This window comes from Salmo salar, chromosome 01, assembly GCF_965601325.2.
Source record: "Salmo salar chromosome 01, fSalSal1, whole genome shotgun sequence".
Classification (NCBI taxonomy): domain Eukaryota; kingdom Metazoa; phylum Chordata; class Actinopteri; order Salmoniformes; family Salmonidae; genus Salmo; species Salmo salar.
Genome location: NC_138291.1, coordinates 77,526,396 through 77,542,995, shown reverse-complemented (window position 1 = coordinate 77,542,995; position 16,600 = coordinate 77,526,396). Strand labels below are relative to the sequence as shown.

Here is a 16,600-nt window from a genome sequence, read left to right as displayed (position 1 = left end):
AGTGGAAGTGAAGATTTGCCCCTTCATATTTATCAGTTGACAACCAAACGACTTTCTGTAGCTACTTCCATTAATATTACACGATCCAGAGAGACAGAAAGACGGTGTAAAGTGTCAATAAAACAAACATTTATTGTGATAAATTAATATGATAGCTCTGAAAACATTTTGGATGTACCTTATTATATGTTTATTACATGTTTATTATGATTAATTACACACACACACACCCACATATACATACATACATATACATATATATATATATATACACATATACATATATATAAATAACAGAAGCTTATCCGACCATACTGCCATTGAGCTTTACCGCAGCATTTGTCACCAGCCAGACGCCCTAGCCCTGCAGCAAGTCATATGTAAGCACCTCTCAGGCCCTCTGCCGCTCATAAAGGTAAGGAACTATGTGTGGTACACTCTGGTGATTCCAGGGAGTTAGGGACCTAAACATAACCTAATATTAACCCTTGACCTAACACCAGCCCTTCATCAACCCTTCCCAGATCCATGCAGCCCCTCTCTCCCACTCTCTCCCAGCCCTAGCCTATCTTTCCAAGTCTTACCCCGTCTCGCCCTGCCCCTCTGTTCCTGTGCCAGGCTGGTGAGGGGAGGACGACTCATAATAATGTCTGGAACAGAGCCAATGGAATGGCATGAAACGCATGGAAACCATGTATTTCATACCATTTCACCTATTCTGCTCCAGTCATTATCACCAACCCGTCCTCCCCAATTAAGGTGCCACCAACCTCCTGTCGTGCCAGCCCTTCTTTCCCTGGCCCAGGCAGTCCCTCTCTCCCACCCTTTCTCTCTTCACCCCAGTCCTAGCCCCTCCGCCTCTCTCCCAACTTCTCTCCCCCCAGCCTTAGTTTAAGCCACTGGTCCTCACATCCTGTACATCATTTAGGTTTTCCTCCATCTCCTCCACATGTCTGTTCAGGCTCAGTCCACAAGCCTACGTAATCAAGCAACTAAAGTGGCATCCTGCTCCAGAAACATGAACTCTGTTTGCCAGAAATACAGTTTTAAACAGAGCTGCAATTTGTACTGATCCCCTAGACATCCACTAAACCACAACTATAATACAGAGGCTTAATCTGGACTATAAATCTCATGACGTTGGACACAGTAATCTCTCTCTGGCAGGACCCCGGTGAACTGAAATTGTCCCTGGAACTGTGTGTATAGGGAGGGTTATACTTCCTGCGTGCGAGTGGTGAGAGTGTGGGTTGGTGAGTGAGTGAGTGAGTGAGTGAGTGAGTGAGTGAGTGAGTGAGTGAGTGAGTGAGTGAGTGAGTGAGTGAGTGAGTGAGTGAGTGAGTGAGTGAGTGAGTGAGTGAGTGAGTGAGTGAGTCTGCGTGCGTGCGTGCGTGCGTGCCTGCATGTTTTTTTCTCTTGCTTTCACAAAATAAAGTTTCCTTCCCTTGAAGTTACCTACAGTACATTATGTTAATATGATGAAGTTACCTACAGTACATTATGTTAATATGATGAAGTTACCTACAGTACATTATGTTAATATGATTGCTATAGCTGCTGACTCCTAACAACGCTAGCTAACAATATAAGTTAATATAACAAAAGGGATACATATAATCCAGTCTATGTTTGATAAATAATATTTATCACATTATTATACTCAAAGTAGGCACAGTAGACCCACATGTCGACTGCAGATGCAACATAACATGTCACGTTACCAATCTTTGTTTTAGTAGTATTTCCTGTTTTCTATGGAATCATTGTCCCTTTTGCCCTAGAGGAGAAGCAAGCGTATTGGTCAGTGTCAGAGGTACCTTCCTCTCCTCTGTGAGTAGACCATTCCCTTCCATTCCGAACCATCTGCACCAGACGAATCCTCCTCTTCTGTAAATCCACATACTTGTATCTGATAACGTTCTGGTTTGAACACCAGCATTTCATTCATTTCCATTTCCAGACAAAGTGGGTTGGTGAACTGCACCTCGGAGCATCCTTTTTGACAGGCCTGTAGTACTGAGGTTGTAGTATTTGTGTAAGCCTGACAGTGGGCTAGTCAGCAGGGCTCTGGGGTTCTTAGGGCCCCTTGGGGACCTTGACGATGAACACCATGGAGTCTTTGGCCTTGTTGCTGAATGCCCGGCGAATTACGTCCACCGCATGAAGATGGGTCACACGCTGCAGAGACTCACCGTCCACCGACACCAGTTCATACCCAGCCTAGAGAGACACACACACAAAGAGAGAAACATACACACACACACATATGCATGCATAGACAAAACACACACACACACACACAATCACACACACAGACCATACACACACACACACACAAATACGGGTTAGAGGTGATACACACACATAGGCCTACACATCCTTACTGTGCATTGACCTCGGCTCCCACTTAGCGTCTTTTTCTCTAATCTCCATACTCATATCCCAGTAGATGAAGCTCAAGGTTATGTTGAAAACACACACCAACCACACTTAATGCCTCCCCCTGCATTGTTTCCTGCAGGAAGAGAAGAGAGTACTGCCGAGTTCTAGAACCCCGAGGAGAGGAAGTTCCTGTGATGTCATCAGTGCACACCGAGGATGCACCTGGCTGACACTCACAACACAACCCCACTGAATGGCTACAACACAATCACAAAGCCAGAGGTATGTGAGACTACAAGGTCTCTTCTCAATCTTACCCAAAGCAGGGCACCTGCGGGAACATCTCCCCTCATGAAACTGTTGTTCAACAAAATATTTCATAATGTTTATTGACCTAAAACATTCATGGCCTTCCTCCCGTGATGCCACTATCAAAAAATGTTAGAGTAGAGTAGATGAATACAAGTCATTTTGAATATTAGACATAATGTCATTCATCCTCTTCGGTAAACATTTATGGATGTTATTTGTTAGGCTTCCTCTCTCTCTCTTTCTCTAACCAACAGGCATCATCCACTAAATGGTCCTCCCTACTGAATTAGATCTCTCTATTGTAGTCTGGTTTGACATTACAAATACAGTATCTAAATTGCAAATAGTTAGTTATTGTTATACTTTAAACCTATTCATGTGGATTATTCAGCTATGTGCATTGCTCTTAATTTCTAGGCAGTGGTGGTAGTGGATCACTGTCCAGACTCCAGGCCATATTTCTGGAGAGAGCAACACCAGAACACTAGGACAGGTTAAATGGTGTAATCATCTAGTTTTTAGGGTACTGTTGAGGACACTCCCTGCAAACAATAATCAGTTGTTAGGATGTCCCCAGGATGTCACAAAATTGTCTCCTAAAGTCGTCAGGACATTGTGTCATGGTCCAATGGATGTTTTTGTCTAGTTCCCGGTTTGTCCCATGGACATCACCTGATGGTCCCAAAGAAACGTCGTCATCCCCCACGCGCAAGTTAGTTTCATTACACATCACCCCTTGCTACTGTTGCCAAGACCATCAAGGCCCTGATCGGTGAACCAGAGTGCTATTAACATACTGTTTTCTACTTACATAATTGTTGATACACGTTAAAATACATGATTAAATTGTGTATGTTTATTCCTACACTAATTATTACTTAACATGTCCTCAACTAGGATTGAACTCACAACCTCTTGGTTCACAGCATTCCAATTCAGGTGTAACATTAAAACAAAATAACACGCCCCACCAACATTAGACAACTATACAAAAAACACAAACTCAAATTGCTGAAATAAGTAAATTAAATCAATGACACAAATGTCAGTTTAAAAGATAACTATAAAGAAAATGGCACTCTTTTGCTAAGGGCAGAGATGTATTATAGGTGCTGAATGTGTAGAGTACTTCTGAACTTCTACAGACTTTGTGGTGCAGCAGAAAGATCAGCATACCCCAAATCTAGAGGTTGTGCATTCATTGATAAAAGATTTTTACACTATTTTAGCTGAACAGCTTACCTTAAAACCCCCATGGCATCTAATTACTTTAATTATAGTGGTTTGTTACACCAGGGACCATCACGTGGCAAAAACCTCCAGGGGACAATGACACAACGTCCCAAGAACATTCAGGGGACCATGACACAACGTTCCAAGAACGTCCTAAAAACATCCTGGGACAAATTGTGAACTACAAAAAAGTCCCCTAGAGAACATTCGCTTGGGACCATCACACAACGTCCTAAAGAATAGTTAAATAAAAGCCCTGGAAAATGTCTTAAAAAGGTCCTGACATGGCCCTCAGTGACGTCTTAGTAACTTACAGGGAACTACACAAAGGTCTACCAGAGAACGATCACGCAGAGTTCTTAGAACCTCTTCATTGGGGTAGCATCGCACCGAAACCCTTAAGGGACCTAACGGGAATGTCGCTGAATGTCCACAGGACGTCCCCTTTTTGCTGGGCAGCGATCTTACTGAGCATTAAGGGACCTAACGGGAATGTCGCTGAATGTCCACAGGACGTCCCCTTTTTGCTGGGCAGCGATCTTACTGAGCAGATTGGTGTTCTAATGGGGGATCTCAGCTAATAGCACAGATGAAAAGGATAGATAGAGAGAGAGAGCAGTAACTAGCACATGGCACGGATATACACTGTACACACATTCATTTACACACCTTGTGTCAACCATGCATACTCACACACTTCATGTCTAGATGGGATACAGCTTTTGTCAAGCTGACGTCAAAAGTTGATTTATTTTGCATTTTAGCTAACCCTAACCCTTTTCCTAAGGGTAATATAATTATCCTAACCTGCTATGTTAATGCTCCTAATGTAACAGGGTTGGTTATGTTTCCACTTGCCTCCAAAGAAATGTGTTTTTAATGTTCAAGCATTCTTATTGGTTGGTTCAACTCTAATGACAATAAGGTGTGTTGTGATTGGCCCTGCTTGCAGATAGGGGGAGATCGCGAACGTCAGGTCTTCCCAGTATGAAAATGTGATGCAAGGGGTAGGTCTCGTTCTGAATACTGTTTTATGTACGTTACTGATTTATACGTGTGGGTATATGGAACCTGTTAGGGATTGAGGGGCTTTCTGTGATGTGCTTTGGTATATGATTGCTGTTGATAAGTGTGTTAGCTAGCATACACCAATGTAATGGTCACATAAGCCCAGTGCTAACACAGTTGTCTTCATGCTACAGATTTTGCCATCGACAGCCATCAATATCGTTAAGCCCTGCACAACTAACGTGCTGTTTCCCATTTAACAACAGAAATAAATGATGCTCAACTGGGACCACTGGCTGATGTGATTTATTAGGAGAAAACACAACGCAAGGACAGTACGATATACATCTGTTACACTAACCTGCTGCGTAAGTTCTCCTAACCTGCTACGAAAAGTCAATTTTGACAAAAGCTCTATCCCTGCTAGACAAAACCGTCAAGCAGGGGCAATAGCAAGCATGACACACACACACACACAGACACACATACAGACCTGGTGGCTAGCTTAAAGATAGGCGGTTATCAGACAGGAACAAGGGGACGGGATGTGTGTGAACAGTCAGTCTGGTGTAGTAATCCTTCTTCCCCCTGCTCTCAGTGTGTGGCAGATACACACAAGTTAGGGACAGGCTATCAGGCTATGCCTAGGAATTAAGGGGCTAGAGCAAACCAACCACATCTAGCTCCGTCTATATCGGTCTGTCTCTCTCTCTCTCTTTCTCAAACAATTCTCTCCCTCCTTGTCCTTCCCTTCCTCTCCTTCACGAAGGTCTCTGTCACGTTTTTGAGTGCATGCATGTCAGTGTGTGTGTGTGTGTGTGTGTGTGTGTGTGTGTGTGTGTGTGTGTGTGTGTGTGTGTGTGTGTGTGTGTGCGTGAGAGAGAGAGGGGGACTCAGAGGGGAAGTTCATGGAAACTGAAAGGCTTAGCCGACACCAGATCCCCAGAGTGTTTGACACTCGAGTCATGGCCCTATCGAACCTGGGAAGTGCTGTCACCTGATATGCTCACGGCAGCAACACACCCACAAACACACCTGATTTTGAAGCTTTGACCTAGTATCTAGAGATCGCTAGGGGCTGTCTCAGACATTACCCCCTTCACCACACTGTAACCTCTAACCTCCGACCTCATCCCCCTGCTTCATTCAATATCTCTTCCCTTCTATTAATACACTCTGGCTGAGTCATATTACCCGTACATTACCTGGCCCAGCCCATGTACCTCATCAGTCATGCTGGAGATAAACACACAAACACACACACACACACAAGACCAAACTAGAGTGCCCTTTACAAATGTCACAGACCAAAACTGCTAAACACTCACCCTGTTTTATCGGGCTCAGCTCTGATTAAAACATGAGCTGCCCTAATATTACAGTGAGCTCCTAAAGAAGCTTACCTTCAGAACATCACTGGTAGAGGCAGCTCCTCCTGGAAAGATCTTCTCTATCTTGATCACAGGCTGCACCTTGGACTCCATTCCACCTGAGATACTGATACCTGTAGAGCAGAGATAGAGAGTTTATCCACAAAGGGCCGGTGTAGGTGCAGGCTTTTGCTCCAGCCAATCAACTAGTAATCCTAGTCTTCAGTCAAGACTTAGTTGATGTATTTATAGGGGTATTTACAGGGCCTGCAGAAAGTATTCACAACCCTTGAGTTTTTCACATTTTGTTGTGTTACCGCTTGAATTTAAAATGGCGATTTGGTTTCACTGGCCTACACATAACACCCGATAATGTCAAAGTAGATTTATGTTTTTAGACATTTTTATAAATTAATTTTAAAAAATGTAAGCAGACATTGAATATCCATTTGAGCATGGTGAAGTTATTAATTACACTTTGGAGGGTGTACCAATACACCCAGTCACTACAACGACGTCCTTCCTAACTCAGTTGCTGGAGAGGAAGGAACCCGCTCAGAGATTTCACCATGTGAAATAAACTCAACAAAGAAATAAACGTCCTCTCACTGTCCAATGCGTTTATTTTCAGCAAACCTAACATGTGTAAATATTTGTATGAACATAACAAGATTCAACAACTGAGACATAAACTGAACAAGTTCCACAGACATGTAACTAACAGAAATTGAATAATGTGTCCCTTAACAAAGGGGGGGTCAAAATCAAAAGTAAGTCAGTATCTGGTGTGGCCACCAGCTGCATTAAGTACTGCAGTACATCTCCTCCTCATGGACTGCACCAGATTTGCCAGTTCTTGCTGTGAGATGTTACCCTACTCTTCCACCATGGCACCTGCAAGTTCCCAGACATTTCTGGGGGGAATGGTCCTAGCCCTCACCCCCCGATCCAACAGGCCCTAGACGTGCTCAATGGGATTTAGATCCGGGCTATTCGCTGGCCATGGCAGAACACTGACATTCCTGTCTTGCAGGAAATCACGCACAGGACGAGCAATATGGCTGGTGGCATTGTCATGCTGGAGGGTCATGTCAGGATGAGCCTGCAGGAAGGGTACCACCTTCCCTGTAACGCACAGCGTTGAGATTGCCTGCAATGACTGTAACACCAAAATGTGGTATAAGTCAAGGGGTATGAATACTTTCTGAAGGCAGTGAATGTACATGTACAGTATGTGTGAGTATATACTTGAGCATTTACGAAAATCTTAGAAAATGTGCACCTTCCCTTCCAATATTCTAGGATTGTAACACTATATGATGATCTATGAGAACGTATGAACTGCTTTTGTTTTGTAAAGTGCCATATTTATTGAATTTATTGCATTTGTTGACTGTAGAGCTGGGGGTGATATCCAATAAAATGATATGTAAAAAAAAAACAACAACAAAAAAAGGCAGTTGAATCAGATGTGTTACACTTTGTAAACAGCCTTACAAGGGGTTTATTTTATACAGGGCCATTGTTATGTAATAACACTGATCTCTACTGGTAAGGTAGAGTACTAGCAGGCTGCAGATTAGTTGGCGACTCTCGAATAGGCCTACTCACCCAGAGACTGTTTCGTTTTGGAGATGGTCACCGTGGTGATCTCATACTCCTGAATGGCTACAGGTGTTGCGTTTCCATGGTGACCATTCTGCGACCGTCCTGGCGAAAGTCTGTTCACTTGCTTCACCTTCCCTCTCTGCCCTTGTCCCCTCCTCTCCCTCCCTGTTGAGGGGCTTCGGTCCTGTGGGGGGGCCTCAAGCACCTGAGCCAGGGTGGGTTGAATGTTCCTGGGGGGTAAGTGTACTCTCACCTCCATGTACTCCTCGGCCATCCCTCCTTTCCTCTCAGGGCCGCCCTCCCATTGGTCCCTCCTAACCCTTCCATTATGTTCGTTCCTCACCGGCGACCGCCCCCGCTCCGGAGTGGTATCTTCCGACAGCAATGAGGTCTCATCATAGTGCCGGGGCCGGGACAAACCATTGTCTCGCCTATGGGGAGAGTGGTTGGTTTGGAGTTGGCGTCTGGTAGTGTGTGGGGATTCTGTGAGGAGCCAGTTGGGGGGTGAGGGGCTCGGAGAGCGTGAGCGGGGGGTGTGGTGGGTGTAGCTGTCCACGGGGACATCCAAGAGGGGGGAGAAAGCGCGGGAAGGGGGCAGGAGACCATCCTGGAGGCCAGACACACGTAGTCTCTCTAGGTCTTCCATCAACTGACGGTCTCTCCCCAAGTCCTGGGCTGGCTGAAGCTGGAAACCACCATGGTAGTCTGGAGAGGAAATATACATGTTATCACACACATATTAACACACACACAGACACTCACTCATTCCCTTCAACCCCAGAAGACCCACTGTATTGTACTATAGTTCTAAACCTTCCTAGCACTGGTCAACCGTCTGTTTGACAGTGACACTGTGTGGGAGTTTACAAAATGGAGTCCATTCACCAAAGGGCCCAATCTTCATATCTCTATCGGAGGTCATCACCCTGACCTGTCAGAACTCACTGGCTGTGTTTGACATGTCCGTTTTCCTCTGCCCTGGTGGAGTCAGCTGACCTTTCAACCCCTTAACCCCTCACCTCTGTGTGCTAGATGGCTGGTGTCATTTACTTCTGTGGCGGAGGTAGAAAATGCCTTCGCTCTGCGTTTTTTATTCTTGAATGGAGAGAGAGTTTGAGAAGCTTTTAAGGTATGCACACACACATGCACTGTGTCTGACTTTTGAATTGGTCAAGTTTGAGAAAGGCTTCAAAGGCTCAATGCAGTCAGCCCACGCATGTCTATGACTTAGCACTGCTCCTCTCTGGCTTTTGTGTTTCTCACAGAGACGTAATACAAGCCTTCCTACTGAAGTCATCTGACACAGGCCTGTGTGTGTGTGTGTGTGTGTGTGTGTGTGTGTGTGTGTGTGTGTGTGTGTGTGTGTGTGTGTGTGTGTGTGTGTGTGTGTGTGTGTGTGTGTGTGTGTGTGTGTGTGTGTGTGTGTGTGCGCGCGCAGGGCCGGGGCTGGGCCTAAGCGACATAAGCGGTTGCTTAGGGCCCCCGGCTCAGTTGGGGTCTCAAGAGCTCAGTCAGGGTCTTACTGTTAAAAGGTTATAGTAGTAGAATACGCAATGTGCAATTTCAAAATGTTGTTCTGCATCAGCCATTTTTCTTTTGTTGTGTCAGTCACTGGCAGTCACTCAATTAGCCCATGCATGTCAGCTAACATTTTTAGTCAGTTAGTTTAGCTAGCTATCTAAACTTGTAGTAATCATGGCTGAGTTATCAACCAGGCACGAAGAGCACATGCCCAGGGGCCTTGACCTCCAGGGGTCCCCCATTGATTTTGTTAGTCACTCTCACGCAAATATCATATTAACATGGCATAGGTTATGGCAAAATGTGTAGAATTGCAAGAAATTTGTTAGAATATATCTAAATCTTCTCTCCGGCCCTTGCCAAAATGTGTAGAATTGCAGGAAATGGTCTGTCATGTTGCGAATTTGTCCCACAGACCCATGGCAAAATGTGTAAAATTGCAGCAAACTTGCTTTGAAACTGCATCATTTTCTCTGCACCTCATTGCAAAATGTGTTGAATTACTGGAAATTAACTCTAAAACATACTTTTTTCCCCCTTTCTGCCGTCAAGACGGGGGCCACTAAAAGGTTTTGACCTCGAGGTGGGGGGACCCCCAACAACATTTTGTTTAGGGACCACCAAAACGCTAGGGCCGGCCCTGTGTGTGTGCTACATGTGTATGAAATGGATATTGGATATTGAGCAGGTGTTTCAGTCAGACAGGATATGAGATGTACTGGAAAAAGAGGGAGGCGAGAGGAGATATGAAAAGAGGAGAAGAAGAAGAGACACAGGAAGAGATGAGGAGGGGGAGGATAAGTTCTCTGGTTATATAATATCCTATTGGGATCAGGCAGAGGACAGCGGTTAGAGAAAGAGAGTGGGCAAAGAGAGGGAGAGAGAGAGAGGGAGGGATGGGGGAATGAGGGGGCAATACACACACACACACACACAGATACCTGGTATGGGGATGATGAGGTGTCGTCGAGGGGTTCCACTGCGAGGAGAGCGCAGGGCAGGAGACCTCACTGAGGACGAGAACGCAACAAAGATATGAACATACAATACTAGAATACAAAACATTATCCCCCCCCAAAAAACAACTCTCCCTCCACTCCCCCCAACCCCTTCCCACCACCAAGCCACTGTCCCCCAATGCGCCAACAAAATGAACAAAAGAGAACAATTAAGGAAAACAACAATGCAAACAAACAAAAGACATCAAGGACAACAAAAATCAAAACAGCAAGGCCGACTGTATGCGTTTGAGTGCATGTATGGCACTATTTACATGTGTGTATGTGTCCGAGTGTGTGCACATGTGTGCGTTTGAATGCTTATGTACATGCGTACAAGCACCTGCTTGTACCTCAGCCTGAGGCAAACAGGCATTAGATGTAACAGTCATTCAAAACATATTTTTTTTTGGAGGGGGGGTTATTTTGACTTTTACCTTTGACCGTCATTTTATCCCCCATCCAGCAACTCCACTCCCACTTGTCTCCAGTTCCACATCCCAACCCCCAGCTTCCCTCTGCCCATCCTACCTATCTCCGCTGGCCACCCTCTTCTGATTTCTACGCGCTATATATGTTTTAACTATGCTGTGATGTTTAACATACAATTTGAATGTATCTAATCGAATAGAATCCACAGGTTATTAAGAGTATTAGTATATTAGCAATTGACTGACCAGGTCTCTCCAGATCTCCCAACAATGCTATTTCTAGGGTCAATTTTAGAATAATGTTATGCTTTTTTAGCCATTCCTGAACCTGAGACCAGAAACAGGCTACCTGAGGGCAATACCAGAAAAAATGGTCAATTGATTCTGTATCCTCGCAACAAAATCTGCAGAGCTGCGATGGTTGCATGCCCCAAATATTTAACATTTTGTTGGTGGCAAGAATTCTGCACAATAATCTTGTGTTATTTTATATATCAATTTAAACACCCTGTGCCATGGAATCGGTACATCAAAAATCTCTTCCCAGCTATTTTGCAATCTGTATGGCACAGCTGTCAACATCCTGGTCCTGAAATGAAACAGGTATACAGTTGAAGTCGGAAGTTTCCATAAACCTTTGCCAAATACATTTAAACTCAGTTTTCCACAATTCCTGACATTCAAACCGAGTAATAATTCCCTGTCTTAGGTCACCACTTTATTTTAAGAATGTGAAATGTCAGAATAATAGTAGAGAGAGTGAGTTATTTCAGCTTTATTACTTTCATCACATTCCTAGTGGTTCAGAAGTTTAAGTACACTCAATTAGTATTTGGTAGCATTGCCTTTAAATTGTTTAACTTGGGTCAAATGTTTCGGGTAGCCTTCCACAAGCTTCCCACAATAAGTTGGATGAATGTTGGCCCATTCTTCCTGACAGAGCTAGTGTAACTGAGTCAGATTTGTAGGCCTCCTTACTCACACACGCCTTTTCAGTTCTGCCCAAACATTTTCTATGGGATTGAGGTCAGGGCTTTGTGATGTCCACTCCAATACCTTGGCTGTGTTGTCCTTAAACCATTTTTCCACAACTTTGGAAGTATGGTTGGGGTCATTGTCCATTTGGAAGACCCATTTGCGACCAAGCTTTAACTTCCTGACTGATGTCTTGAGCTGTTGCTTCAATATATCCACATAATTTTCTATCCTCATGATGCCATCTATTTTGTGAAGTGCACTAGTCCCTCCTGCAGCAAAGCAGCCCCATAACATGATGCTGCCACCCCCGTGCTTCACGGTTGGGACGGTGTTCTTCGGCATGCAAGCCTCCCCCTTTTTCCTCCAAACATAACGATGGTCATTATAGCCAAACAGTTCTATATTTGTTTCATCAGACCAGTGGACATTTCTCCAAAAAGTACGATCTTTGTCCCCATGTGCAGTTGCAAACCATAGTCTGGCTTTTTTATGTCGGTTTTGGAGCAGTGGCTTCTTCCTTTCTGAGCGGCCTTTCAGGTTATGTCAATATAGGACTCGTTTTCAGCATCCAGCATCTTCACAAGGTCCTTTGCTGTTGTTCTGGGATTGATTCACACTTTTCGCACCAAAGTACGTTCATCTCTAGGAGACAGAATGCGTTTCCTTCCTGAGTGGTACGACGGCTGCGTGGTCCCATGGTGTTTATACTTGCGTACTATTGTTTGTACAGATGAACATGGTACCTTCAGGTGTTTGGAAATTGCTCCAAAGGATGAACCAGACTCGTGGAGGTCTACAATGTTTTTTCTGAGGTCTTGGCTGATTTCTTTTGATTTTCCCATGATGTCAAGCAAAGAGGCACTGAGTTTGAAGGTAGGCCTAGAAATACCTCCACACGTACACCTCCAATTGACTCAAATGATGTCAATTAGCCTATCAGAAGCTTATAAAGCCATGACATCATTTTCTGGAATTTTCCAAGCTGTTTAAAGGCACAGCCAACTTAGTTTATGTAAACTTCTGACCCACTAGAATTGTGATAAAGTGAATTATAAGTGAAATAATGTGTCTGTAAACAATTGTTGGAAAAAGTACTTGTGTCATGCACAACGTAGATGTCCTAACCGACTTGCCAAAACTATAGTTTGTTAACAAGAAATTTGTGGAGTGGTTGAAAAACGAGTTTTAATGACTCCAACCTAAATGTATTCAACTGTACTTTCCTATTTATGCTATTTTTGTTCCTCTGCCAGTTTTGATACTTTATATTGGGCAGACAGACCAGTTCCCTACCTCCTCCCGCTACCACTTGCCTCTTCTATAAGGAGTTAGCACTAGGGCAGAAACAGACTGGCGCCCCGACTCTTTTTGATGTACTTACATGAGCGGCTCTTCAGTATGTCGTAGGCCTCCAGTTCGAAGGGCATGACAATACTGTCAAAACGACCCAGCTCTGTAGGAGGGATCAGCATCCTGGAAAGAGACAGAGAGTGGCTTGGTGAGAGGAACTACACACGCAGATACACACACACACACACACCTGATTTGTCGTATCAGTAGTAGTGACACACCATGGAGTACATTAACCACACTAGCATATAGCACACACACACACACACACACACACACACACACACACACACACACACACACACACACACACACACACACACACACACACACACACACACACACACACACACACACACACACACCACATGTAAACACACGCATGGACGGACACGCGCGTGCACACACACACACCTGATCTCTCGTATCAGTAGTAGTTTCTCAGGTCGGTCCAGTATGGCCAGTAGAGGGTGTACTAGATCCTCCACCACACACTCCAACATAAACTGATACAGAGAGAGAGAGAAAGAGAGAGGGTTCATCTTAGTAGTCTATAATAAATAACGTTGTTTTCCTTTCCTACATCTGAAAAAACTAGACAGGTGAGAGAAGATTCACAGTATTCATCTTAAAAAATGTACCCCTAGGTCAAGCCCCTATTCCCTTCCCTCTACTCCCTATGCACTTGTGTGGATTTGAGACAAGGTACAGATGATGCCACCCTGATAGCTTTTGCAGAGTTTTGAAGGAAAAGCTGAGGAGTTGATCATATTGGTGTGAGGAGTAGAGCGAGTGAGTGTGATGGATAGAGGGAGAGAGAGAGGAGCTCCATCAGAAGCATTGTTTATTTAAAAACATCCATACAATATCAGACACATATCGCTAACCCTTTTGTCTAATAGCAAAAAATATCACTAGACTGGGAGAGCGAGATCAGATGATGGCCGATATTTGACTCTTGTCATACAGATGTTGGATCTTAATTTAATCACTATTTTGTTGCAGATAGGAAATTCAACATGTAGTGTATTTGAGTTTCAGACTTGATTTGCCCTAACGAAAAATGTACGTATCAACCCCTACAAAAATGTCTATTAATTATAATCCACATAATAATTCACATTTCCTGTTGCTGCAGGATTCTTTTTCTGCTGTCACAAACTGGCTCAAATTAAGATCCTACATCTGTAAATAAAATCACCCCAGCTAACAATTCTAGGGAGAGAACGTTTTTTTTTATGTTACCCATAATGTTCCCCTTATGTTTGAGTGTCCAGTTTTCCATTAGTTGGGGGAACATTCTATGTATGTTAGTAAAAACCTCCTGAGAAACTATTTAGCATGTTTTGGTGTTAAAGTTAGAAGAACATTCACTTAATGTCAAACAAAACGCACACCAAACATTCACCAACTGTTCTCAAAATATAACATGTTAGACATGTTTCATGGGAACATTGTAAGAACACTCATGTGTCTAGTTTTCTGAGGGCTAGGAGAATATTCCATCAATGGCACACCAAACATAGACAGAACATGGTTGCTATGCTTTCAGAATATAAAATAATAATATTCAATTACAGTATGAATAAACATACACAAGTGTGTCAAATATGTAAGTTAAAAGCTGTCTGTGTCCCCCTTGCATTGTCAAAAGACAGCGAGCTGTGACTGGATCAACGGTTCACCAATCAGGGCCTTGATGGGCTTGGGAACAGTAACAAGGGGCGATGTGTAATGAAACTAGGGTGTGTTGGGGGGGGACGTTTCTTTGCGACCATCAGGTGACGTCCCAAGGACAAACTGGAAACTGGACAAAAACCTCCAGGGGACCATGACACAACGGCCCATGAACGTTCAGGGGACCTTCGAGAGATCATGACACAACATCCCAAGAAAGTCCTGAAAAAACATACCCGGGACAAACCGGGAACAAAACAAAACGTCCTCGGGGGGCCATGACACAACGTACCAAGAACATCCTGAAAACATCCTCAGGGACAACCCCAGGACCAACAGGGAAATACTGTAGACAAAACCTCTAGGGGACCATGACTCAATGTCCTGATGACTTCAAGGGACCATTTCGTGACATCCCAAGGACATCCCAATGATTCATTATTGTTTGCTGGGTTAACTGGTAACTGACACAGACATGGCGGCATATCAAGAAGATTGGAGTCCCATGAATAAATTAATATGCACAACGTAATCATGTGAAAGTGTGTCAAATATGTAAGTTGAAAACAATTTATTCTGAAAGCATTGTACTAACCTTGCCAACAGACAAAGAGCTGTGAATGGATCAGTGGTTCAACAACTAGGAACTTGTTGGGCTTGACAACAGTAACTAGGAGTGATGTGTAATTAAGCTTTTCTTTGGAACCATCAGGTGACATCCTGACGACTGATACACAGGAATGTTCTTGCAATGTTCCCATAAAACGTGTCTAGAACAGTAATATCTTATATTCTGTGAGCATGGCAATAATGTTCTGTGTTTGGTGTGGCATTGATGGAATATTCTCCTAACCCTCAGAAAACTGGACACAGGAAAGTTCTTGCAACGTTCCCATGAAGTGTCCAGAACATTTGGAGAACATGGAAACCATGTTCTGTGAATGGTTGGTGGGACATCGATAGAATATTCTTCTAACCCACATAAAATCATGACACAGGAATGTTCTCGCAAAGTTCCAATGAAACGTTTCTAGAACATTAATATCTTGTATTCTGAGAACATGGTAACCACGTTCTGGGTAAGTTATGTGTGGCATTAAGGGAATGGTCTCTTAAAACAGTCCTTGCACATCACTGAAACATTCCTATGAAGACGTTAGGTAATGACCTAATTAGACTCTTAAGGGAACATTCTCTGAAGGTGTAGGAACATTTGTTGTTAGCTGGGATTGTCCACCATTGTCCTTCCACCAAAAGCCTGGAAGAGGTGAGAGAGTAGCTCCAGCCCCGCATCACACACACACACACACACACACACACACACACACACACACACACACACACACACACACACACACACACACACACACACACACACACACACACACACACACACACACACACACACACACACACACAAGTGCCTGATTGAAATAATGTTATTTTCTTGCTTTGTTATTTTTGTTTCTGTGGTGGGTATGTCTGATTCCTTCATTTCTACGAACATCAAAGTGGTAGGGTCTAGAAAGAGGGGCAAGGAATTGTTTCTGGATTGGCCCTTGCACTGTTTCAGACAGCCATTCCGGCTCAGTAGCTCTGCATTGTCTCACTCAATACGCTGTTTTGTTTCAGGAACTCACTTACCTGCATTGTCTTATGACAGTCATTACAGCTCAGCATTTTCCCGCCATTTTGGTTCAGAATTTACTCTTAAAATGTCTCCATTAGCCAT

At 43.9% G+C, this 16,600-nt stretch overlaps 1 protein-coding gene across 1 annotated transcript in view; it reads right to left on the bottom strand.

Moving 5' to 3' along the window:
• Nucleotides 1–309: 309 nt before the first annotated feature.
• pdzd7a (PDZ domain containing 7a) overlaps nucleotides 310–16,600 on the bottom strand; it is a 46,728-nt gene continuing 30,437 nt past the window's right edge. Inside the window, exons 10-16 of the mRNA XM_082967622.1 lie at nucleotides 13,606–13,697; nucleotides 13,223–13,314; nucleotides 10,376–10,444; nucleotides 8,091–8,618; nucleotides 7,917–8,015; nucleotides 6,339–6,439; nucleotides 310–2,220 (exon numbers count right to left, since the gene is read on the bottom strand). Of these exons, the coding sequence (XP_082823748.1) occupies nucleotides 2,077–2,220; nucleotides 6,339–6,439; nucleotides 7,917–8,015; nucleotides 8,091–8,618; nucleotides 10,376–10,444; nucleotides 13,223–13,314; nucleotides 13,606–13,697 (1,125 nt within the window). The 3' untranslated portion in view covers nucleotides 310–2,076. The remainder of the gene's footprint in view (nucleotides 2,221–6,338; nucleotides 6,440–7,916; nucleotides 8,016–8,090; nucleotides 8,619–10,375; nucleotides 10,445–13,222; nucleotides 13,315–13,605; nucleotides 13,698–16,600) is intronic.